General features: G+C 49.1%; 1 protein-coding gene across 1 annotated transcript; it reads left to right on the forward strand.

Moving 5' to 3' along the window:
- The first annotated feature begins 288 nt into the window (after positions 1–288).
- On the forward strand, positions 289–1,498 carry LOC120247791 (ras-related protein Rap-2c-like). The gene has a single exon (XM_039255833.1). The coding sequence runs from the start codon at positions 318–320 to the stop codon at positions 918–920; it is 603 nt and encodes a 200-aa protein (XP_039111764.1). The 5' UTR covers positions 289–317; the 3' UTR covers positions 921–1,498.
- Positions 1,499–10,397: the final 8,899 nt, after the last annotated feature.

The following is a 10,397-nucleotide window of genomic DNA, read 5'->3' on the forward strand; positions in this document are numbered from 1 at the left end:
AGGCCAGGGACTGTCGGAGGGGCCCCAGCTTGCGTCGAGTTGGGGCACGGGGGAGAGGCCGGGCAGGGCCTGGCGGCCCGGGGACCCGCCGTCAGCGGGGTGGGGGGGGGAAGGGGAGGCTTGGGACGTGGAGCCGGGGGGGGGGGGGGGGGGGGGGGGCCCCCCCCCCCCCCGTCTGGGTCGCTACTTATCCGGCCCGCGGCTCCGAGCGCGCGGCGACGCCCACCCCTGCCCCGCGGCCCCGCCCCCCGCCCCCGCCTCCGCGCGCCATTCCGCGCCGTCCTCCGGCCGCGCGCCCCGCCAGCCGCGCCTCGGCCATGGCGGGCCTGGGGCCGCGACCCGCCAAGGGCTACCGGGTGGTGCTGCTCGGGAGCGCGGCCGTGGGCAAGACGGCGCTGGCCACGCAGTTCGCGTGCGGCAGCTTCCCGGAGCGGTGCGAGCCGTCGGTGGAGGAGCTCTTCAGCAAGGTGATCGAGGTGAACGCGGCGCCCGCGCTGCTGGAGATCGTGGACACGGTGGGCGCCGCGCACCTGGTCACCCTCACGGACCTGTACATCAGGAACAGCGACGGCTTCGTGGTGCTCTACAGCGTGTGCAGCGAGGCGTCGTTCGAGGCGGTGCGGCCGCTGCGGGAGCGCATGCGCCGGCTGCGCGGGCCCAGGGCCGCGCCGCTCGTGCTCGTGGGCACCAAGGCCGACCTGGACGCCGAGCGCCAGGTGCTGACGGCGCGCGGCCGCGCGCTGGCCCGCGAGTGGCGGTGCCCGTTCCTGGAGGTCACGGCCAAGAGCAAACTGATGGTGGACCAGGTGTTCACGCAGGTGGTGCGCGAGATGGAGGCCTGGGCCCCGCCCGCGGAGCAGGCCCCGGCGCCGCCCGCCGGCGCCCAGGGTGCGTGGCCCTCGGAGAGGTTCATCGGCTGACGTGCAGCGGAGACGCTGTAGTGTGTGCGGCGCTTTCTCTCACGCCTGAGGCCCGGCCCTCCTTCCCTGCCCTCTTAGAGAAGACGAGTGATGATGACTTCGGTGCGGGAACTCAACCCAGCGCTCCCCGCCGCTTGCCTGAAAACTCTGTACCTCTCGCGGGGCTTTAGGAAACCAAAAGTCCATACCGCTCTCCTGGATGGAGAGAGTACCAGCCTTTTCTTCAAATGGGATTTGTTACAAGATTTTTACCCCCCTTTTTGATAATGCCATCAAATGCACGAGACCTTTGAAATTGGGGAACGTGAACTATAAAGACTTTAAAAAGCCTTGGATCCTGGGAGGTTTTCATGTGTTTCTCTCTCATCTGCAGCCTTGAATTGCAGCGGTAATATTTTCCTCTCTGCCTATTTCTAAATATAGTTATGACACACACAGCCTTGGTTGAAAGGCGCACTTTATACCCTGGGAGGGCAGCACATAACCGCTCGCACACCGATAGCTCAGCCCGCCTCCAGCGCTCTAACTGACGTCGAGTCCGTTTTGCATCTGTAAACTGAGTGAAAATAAAGTGATTTTAAAAGGTGATACTTTTAAATATCTGCCTCTCTGATACTTAAAGCTGAGATTCCTACAGTTTCCGCGCACGGTCTCTGCTCTTAAGCTATTTCCCGGGAAGCATGTTAGGAACCAGAGGGAAAATGGCCGCATCTGGTATGTATTTCTTGGTGCCAGATTAGGTGTATTTTGTCTGATACCTTCGCCGTTTACAGTGACAAGGGGACTCCAGTAGAAACAAACCGTGTATGAATCTTTTTGTGTAGCTTTCACATAACGAGGCAAGAAGACTTTCTTGCACTGGTTTAAAAATATGGTTTTATAATGTGAAGAATTTGCCTGTGGTATGAGTTGCATGTGCTTTATTTTCACATGGAAACAGCAAGCTTTTCAAATTTAGGAACGTAGCCTTACCACTTAAACGTCCTTCTAAAAGAAGTTAACAAGAAAAACAAAATTAAAGAAATACACAAGAATGCTCAAAACTATGCCAGGGATCTGAAGAAGTTCACTTGCTTACAGGGAACTTATCTGCACAGTGATGGTTATACAAGCTCTGGGAGCTTTACTGATACCGTATGTGATGGGGGAACAGAAGGATGGATTGTATTTAACAGAAAAAGTGTAAGTATTTTAGACCCTGACAGTGCCTGACAGCCAGTTCACCAGGGGAGAGGGCCAGGCTGGGTGACACCTGTCTTTCATCTTGTCCTCTCTTCCTGGGACGTGGCCGGGGGGGGGGGGGGGGGGGGGGGGGGGGGGTGTCACGCGAGGCAGGGGGTTGGGCACTTACTAGTGAAGCTTGAGGTCCAGCCTACTTACTCCCTCCTCTGACCCTCTGTGTTCCGGGCCACTCCTGGCTGAGTTTCCTCACACCCCCATCTAGGACATTTCAAACACGGGGCGGGGGGGGGGGGCCTGCAGGGTGGTGGTGGGGGGAGTACCTTCCTGATCTCAGGTGTCTTTGCCCAAAGCTGCCCCCTCCTGTGTCTGAACAGAGGCAAAACCCCAAGGCTTTCTGGACTGGATGTTGAGCTGTGCAGAGAAAGCACACGGGCGTGCACGGTGTCCCGTTCCCAGCCATGAAAGCAGGGCCCCGCGGACTGCAAGCTGAGTGGCCCCTGGGCCTGCCTGCCCCGCACCCCGCCAGCCCTGTCTTTCTGACCTGCTTGCACTGAGGCCTCCTGGGAGGTCTTGTGTCCCTGGATCCCTGTGCCTCTGGATAATCGGTTCGATCCAGGAAAAAATTCACAAGTAGCCAATTCTTCGTTTAGATTCCTAGGACCTCCTCAGAGCCTCTCACTCAGATCTACATTTGGGCCCAGAACCCGGGGTGTTCCTTGCTGACTGGTGAACACGACAAATGGTCAGGCCTAGGACCTCTGGTATACGTTTGAAGCCGTTCTCTGGGTGTGTACACACACACACGCACGCACACACGCACACACGCACACACGCACACAAATACATGTAAAATTCAAGACCTACACACTCAATTTTCTTCCTCTTCAAACATTTCACATTTCTAACTGACATATGTTACACACAGTTGCCTGGAGTCCCTCTGGAGTCAAGTGCGGCCTGACTAAAGTGACCCTGAAGCAGCAGATGTGACTGCTTGCCGTGGTCCCTGAAAGCACTGCCTGGTGGGGGACATGAACTGGGTGGCCTGAGTCACCAGCCTGCAGATGGTGTTGCCATCTCAGGTCATTCACAGCTGGGCCCTGGGCCGGGGGCGACGCATGCTCAGCCCGACTAGGGAACGAGCCTAACTGGGGAACGTGACGCTGATTTCCCAAGTGGCTGTGACCTTCCCAAACCCTCGAGCCTCTGGTGCTCCCAAGTGGCCCGCAGCTCAGAGGATGTGCAGATTCCCTTCTGGCCCGTGCATTGTGGTTTCAGTTTGTATCGTTCGGATTGCTGGTGACGCTGAGAATTCTTCTGGAGGGTTTCAAACGACATTTGATCTCCTCTTCAGTGAAATGCCTGTTCTTTTCGTCGGCTTTTAAAATTCTGTGATCTGTCCGTTTCTTCTTGGTTCTTGGAGGCTTTACCTACCCCGGGGCGGGCAGCCTCTGAGATTCCTCCGATGAGCCCACCTCCCGGAACGCAGCCCGTGTGATTGCCTCCCCTCGAGAGGGTGGGCAGGACCTAGTGACCCCCTTCTAGGGAATAGAACAGGACAACAGTGATGGGAATGTCACTTCTGAGATTAAATTACAAAACCGCTGACTCCTGTCCCGCTCAGGCTCCGTCAGAGCCCTTGCTCTGGGACAAGCTGCCGTGTGGTGACGAGCCTGGTGGAGAGGGACATGTGGCAAGGGACTAATGTCCCGGCCAGCAGCCGACGACGACCTGAGACCTAGCTGCAGCTCCTGAGAGAGCTCGGGAGGGGACCCTTTCCCAGATGAGCCCAGAGATGAGGGCGGCCCCTGCCAGCCCCTCCCCACGGCCCGCGAGGGAGCCCGAGCAGAGCCCCGGCTGAGCCGCGGAGGCTCCTGACCCACGACACCGTGAGATGGTGTGTACTGTTTTACACCAAGACTTTTAAGGCAATTTGTTCCGCAGCTACGGATCGCTGCTGCAGCTCTCTGGTGGCCGGACCAGGCTGCTGACGTCTGAATACCCGAACCAGGCCGCGGGCAGAGCCGGCTGGGATTCGGAGGAGGGTTAGGGGAGCACTGCAGCACCCCGCACGAGAGCTGGGCTTTGAGGACCCTGCCCGTGAGGGCGCACAGGAAGCGAGGGACGGGGGTCCTTGTGACGTCCACCGTGTCACCCGCAGTGGTGTGGGGACTGAACCGTGTACTTGCTGCAATCCAGGAGCCACTCGGTAGATTTCCAGGCAGGCAGCGTGCAGACGACGCCACCTGGCCTCTCCCTGCGGCTTATGGTTCGACGTAAGCAGAGACAGACTGAAGGCACTTGGGAAACTAAAAGGAACCGGTACCTCATAGTTGTGAAAATTCGGTTTCTCCAAATGGCAAAAGATGGTAATGTTAAGAAATGACTTCCCAGGGAATATCAAATCCAGGAGAATTGATCTAAAACTGAAGCCAGGGGCGCCTGGGGGTCTCAGTCAGTTAAGCGTACAGCTTCAGCTCAGGTCGGGATCTCACAATTCGTGAGTTCGAGTCCCACGTCGGGCTCTGTGCTGACAGCTCAGAGCCTGGAGCCTGCTTCGGATTCTGTGTCTCCCTCTCTCTCTTCTCCTCTCCCGCTCACGCTCTGTCTCTCTCTCTCTCTCAAAAATAAACATTAAAAAAAATTTCATATAAAAATAAAGCCAAAGGTGTGACTGTGAAGCCTTTTGTCAAGACCTCAGAAGGATCAGAGGTCCTCAGAGTACTGTTCAGTCACATGATGGGCCTGTTAAAAAGATGAAGGTGTACCCCACAAATCCTCTCCCTCAAGGATAGAGCCTCTGGGGAACCTCAACATTGCCCCTCAGCCATCTCAGGAGGAGCCCAACAGAGACCAGGGTTCACCTCAAAGACCTTTCTTCGTGTGCCTTCTTGCTAATGGAGTGAACCCAGTTCCCAAGCAGATTTGTGGGTGTATCTTTTCTATTACAGAGGTAATCCCAAATCCCAGGAGAGCCACAAAGTTTTCGAGAAAAAGTACATCAGTAAAAACACTACCCATCTGGACTAAAAAAGGACAGAGCCATTCAAAATGAAAAGAGACTTTGGATACCCACACCCCCCACTCTGCACGATTTTACTGGAAGGAAGAAGGCTGAGAAAACTGCTTGCTTGCAAACATGTGCTTTCATTTAAAAAAAGGGAGTGGATGGCTCAGAGGGCAGAGTAAAGATGTCAGAGGATAGAGCTCAAAGCAGCGGACGATTATTTCTAGGACATGAGACCTAATCTGGGGCACCCGTGTGGCTCAGTTGGTTAAGCATCTGAGTCTTGGTGTTCAGCTCAGGTCATGATCCTGTGGTTCTCGGTATCAAGTCCTGTATCTGGCTCTGCACTGACAGCATGGAGACCTCTTGGGATTCTCTTTCTCTGCCCCTCCCACACTTACCCATTCTCTCTTTCAAGATAAATGAATAAACTTAAAAAAAAAGACGTAATCAAAGAATTTCTTGGCTGGCTTTCACAGTTGCTGTGGACCAGGGACTCCTTTGTGTTCCTCGCTGCCCCGCTCCGGGCAGGAGAGTAGGGAGTGGTTTACCCCACATCAGGTCTACGACTGAAAACTGGCATGTGCGGCAGGGGAGAGCTAGCCAACCTGGACCTATGCACCAAGAGAAACTGTGTTTGAGGAATGGCCCTGGAAGGTCTCATCCTCACCTAGACTTGATTTCAATGACAAGACTGTGAAGTTTAAGATGACCAAACACAGAAGATTACATTCCTCCATTTTGTACTCTTAAACCAACCTTGCATTCCTGAGATAAAGTCCAATTGGCTGTTATTTGATATAATTTCTGCATTGATGAATTGACTTTGCTAAGATTTTATTCCATATTTTTGCATCTTTGTTCATGAATGAGACTTGCCTGTACATTTTTTCTTATACTGCCCTTGTTTGCATTTGGTAGCAATTGGCTAACACACACACACACACACACACACACACACACACACATCTACTGGGGGAGTAGTCCTTTTAATATTCTCTGGGTGGTTCCGTGTAAGATTGGAATTATCTGTTCTTTCCACATTTGGTAGATATCTTGAAAACACTTTATTTTGGAAAAAAAAATTAATGTCTTTAATGGTTATAGGTTTTAAACTTCCTTCTTAATTTAGTTTCCTGGTTTCCACTCTAGGGACCTAAATCCTGTCTTTTCAAATAAATCTATAAAATTATTAGAAACAGGGATGCCTGTGTGGCTCTGTTGGTTAAGCCTCTGACTCTTGATTTCAGCTCAGGCCATGATCTCACTGTTTGTGGATGGAGCCCCACATCAGGCTCTGTGATGACAGCATGGAGTCTGCTTGGGATTCTCTCTCTCCCTCCTTCTCTGCCCCTCCCCTGCTTGCACATGTTCTCTCTCTCACGTGCGCAAAAGAAATAAACTTTAAAAAAACTTTAAAAAATTGTTCATAGCAACTCTTAGACAAGATTTTTAGTAATTGTAGCATCTCTGATTACCTTGTCTGCTTTTTCCTAATATTGTTCATTCCTGCCCTTTCTCTACCTCTACCTCTGACTCACTCACAACTCACAGAAGAAGAGCCTGCTGGAGTCTCAGAAGTAGGCTCGCGGGGTTCCTTTGGGAACAAGACTTATGGAAGACGAGGGAAAGTGCCAGGAAGGCAGAAGGAGAGGCTGGGCCTCAGCGCAGCCCTGATGATGGCCTCCGCCTCCTGGGGAGCTCTGGGACTAGAAGGGCCTTTCGCCTGCTCTGAATTGGGTAAAAATAGCCAAGTCTTTATAGCCTCCCCTAGGATCAGTCATTGTCCATGGAAGTCCTCAAGAAAGGGACTGCTCTCTATAGCTGAGACGGTCCCTAAAGGGGCCAACAGCTGAAGTCTTGTCAACCAACAGCCTCCTGGCAGCTGCGGCAGCAGCCCCATCGGAGGGGAAGCTGGGCAGCACATCCACAGTCCCTCATGGCGGCGCTGGAGTGAGTGACTCACATCTCTATTTTCTTTGGTCTGCTTTCAGTCTAGCTAACTCATGCCACGTAACAGGCAAGGAAGAAAAGATCCACACCTGTTATGGTCATTGTAACTGGTCATGAGGCCATAGTTGAGTTCTGAATTGTGATAAAATACACATAATACAAAATTTACCATTCTAACCATTGTTAAGTGTATAGTTCAGCAGTGTTAGGTGTGTTTACATCATTGTACAACCCGTCCCCAGAAGTTTTTCACTTGTTGGGGCGCCTGGGTGGCTTAGTCGGTTAAGCGTCCGACTTTCGCTTAGGTCATGATCTCGCGGTTCATGGGTTCGAGCCCCGCGTCGGGCTCTGTGCTGACTGCCAGTTCAGAGCCTGGAGCCTGTTTCAGTCTGTGATTCCCTCTCTCTCTGACCCTTCCCTGCTCACGCTGTCTCTCTCTCTCTCTCCTAGAAATAAATAAAAATATTAAAAAAAAAAAAAGAAGTTTTTCACTTGCAAAACTGAAACTCCATATGCATGAAACAGTAACCTCCCCCAGCCCTCGCACCTACCATTCCACTTTCTGGCTGTCTGAATCTGATTCCTCTAGGCACCTCAGAGAAGTGGAATCATACAGTGTTCATCTTTTTGTGACAGCTTATCTTACTCAGCATGATGTCCTCAAGGTTCATCCATGTTGTAGCATGTGACAGAATTTTTCTTTTTTTCAAGGCTGAATATACTCCACTGTGTGTATAACCACATTAAGCTTATCCATTCACCTCTCAGTGGACCCCTGGGCTTCTTCGACCTTCTGGCTGCCATGAATAATGCTGGTCTGGACGTGGGGGTGCAAATATCTCTTCAAGACACTTTGGATATATACGCAGAAGTAGGGTTGCTGGATCATATGCTAATTCTATTTTTAATTTTTTAAGAATCATCATGCAGTTTTCCACAATGGCATATTTCCACCAACACCAACAGTGCACAAGTGTTACAATTTTTCCACATCCTCACACCACTTGTGATTTTCTCTTTTTTTTTTTCTTCCATAATAGCCATTCTAGTAGGTGTGAGATGATATCTTATTGTGGCTTTGACTTGTATTTCCCTAATGATTAGTTATACTGAGCATCTTTTCATGTGCTCGTTGGCTATTTGTATCTCTCCTTTGGAGAAATGTCTATTCAAACTCTTTGCCCGTTTTGAAATCAGGTGGGTTATTTTGTTGTTAAGTCTTAGGAGTTCTCTATATACTCTGGATATTAATTTCTTATCAGATACATGATTTGCAAATATTGTTTTCCATTCTGTAGGTTGCCTTTTGATATTTATACTTTTTTTTTTTTTTAAGAAAGAGAGAGTGTGAGCAGTAGAGGAAGAGAGAGAGAATCCCAAACAGGCTCCATGCCCAACATGAAGCCCAACCTGGGGCTTGATTCCATGATTCCATGACACTGAGATCACCACCCAAGCCAAAATCAAGAGTCAGATGCTCAACCAACTGAGCTGCCCAGGAGCCCTCGATATACAAATAATGATATACAAAACGTTTTTTGTCTATATCTTTTCATATGCATAGAAAATCTTAAAATTTTCATGAAGTCCAGTTATTCAGTTTTTCTTTGTTGTCTGTGCCTTTGGCATCATATTCAAATCATTGCCAAATCCAAAGTTGTAAAAGTTTTGACCTATGAAACCATAAGTTTGAGTCCATTCTATTCCATGGTCTATGTTTGTCTTGATGCCACTACCACACTATTTTGGCTACGAAAGTATCATAATGGTTTTGAAGTCAGGAAGTGTGTCTTCCAGCTCTGTTGCCTTTCAAAATTGGTTTGGCTATTTGGGATCTCCTGAGATTCCATACATATTTTAGAAATGGTTTTTCTATTTCTGCAAAAAATGCCACTGAGGTTTTGATAGGAATTGCCTTGACTTTGTAGATTGCTTTGTGTACTATTGACACCTTTACAGCCTTAAATCTTCCAGTTCTCCCATTTATCCACGTGTTGTTTCAGCAATGGTTTGTAGTCTTCTATCTCCTCAGTTAGGTTTATTCCTAGTATTTTATTCTTTTTGATGCTATTGCGAATGGAATTGTGTTCTTAATTTCCTCTTGTAGAGTTGGTCATTGTTATTGTATAGAAATGCCATCAATTGGGGCTCCTGGGTGGCTTAGTCGGTTAAGCATCCGACTTTCGCTTAGGTCATGATCTCGCGGTTCGTGGGTTCGAGCCCAGCATCGGGCTCTGTGCTGACTGCCAGCTCAGAGCCTGGAGCCTGTTTCAGTCTGTGACTCCCTCTCTCTCTGACCCTCCCCTGCTCACGCTGTCTCTCTCTCTCTCCTAGAAATAAATAAAACATTAAAAAAAAAAAAAAAGAAATGCCATCAATTTTTGTGTGTTGATTTTGGTATCCTACAACTTTCTGAATATATTACTTCTAACGGTTTTTTTTTTTAAGTGAAATCTTTGGGGTTTTCTGCACTTAATATATCCATGTATATATCTGTCATCTGAGAATAAAGATAATTGTTCTATCATGAATAGAAGTGGTAAAAGCTTGCGTCCTTGCCTTCTTCCTGATCTTAGAGGAAAAGCTTTCAGTCTTTCATCATTGAGTATGATGTTCATTATGGGCTCTTCCCATATCGCTTCTATTGTGTTTAGCTTCCTGTATTTGTGGTTTATTGAGTGTTTTTATCTGGCTTATTGAGTGACATTGGATTCTGTCAAGTAATTATTTTTGTACCAAATGAGATGATCATGCTGGCTTTCTGTCCTTCACTCTGTTAATGTGGCACATTACACTGACCAACTTTTGTATCACAAACTTCTCTTGCATCCAGGAATAAATCCCACTTGGTCATAGTTTACAAGCCCTTTAAAGTATTGTTGAATTCTGTTTGCTAGTATTTTATTGAGGGTGTAATTGATATTTCCCCAGTCTTATTGAGATATAATTGACATGCAACCTTGTATAAGTATCAGGTGTATAATGTGATGGTTTGACATATGTATAGATTACAAAATGATTGTCATGATAAGGTTAGTTAACACACCCTTTGCCTAACATAATTACCATTTTTGCTGTCGTTGCTGTGATGGGAGCATTTAAGATCTACTCTCTTAGCAACTTTCAAGTGTGATTTTTCTAAATTCCTTCTTCCATTACCTATTCCATGCTTTCTTTGACCTTAGCCAGGACTTTGGCTGACTGGGGTTTTTCATCTAGTAGTAGAACCCAGACATACCCAAAGGATCTGAATTCTCAGGTTCCTGCCAGTTTTTGGTTGATATTGTTTTCTGATAACCTTTCCCAATTGGAATGGAAGTACCAAGAGGTGCCTC

This window comes from Hyaena hyaena, unplaced genomic scaffold (genome assembly GCF_003009895.1).
Source record: "Hyaena hyaena isolate Hyena2069 unplaced genomic scaffold, ASM300989v1 scaffold_546, whole genome shotgun sequence".
Classification (NCBI taxonomy): Eukaryota; Metazoa; Chordata; class Mammalia; order Carnivora; family Hyaenidae; genus Hyaena; species Hyaena hyaena.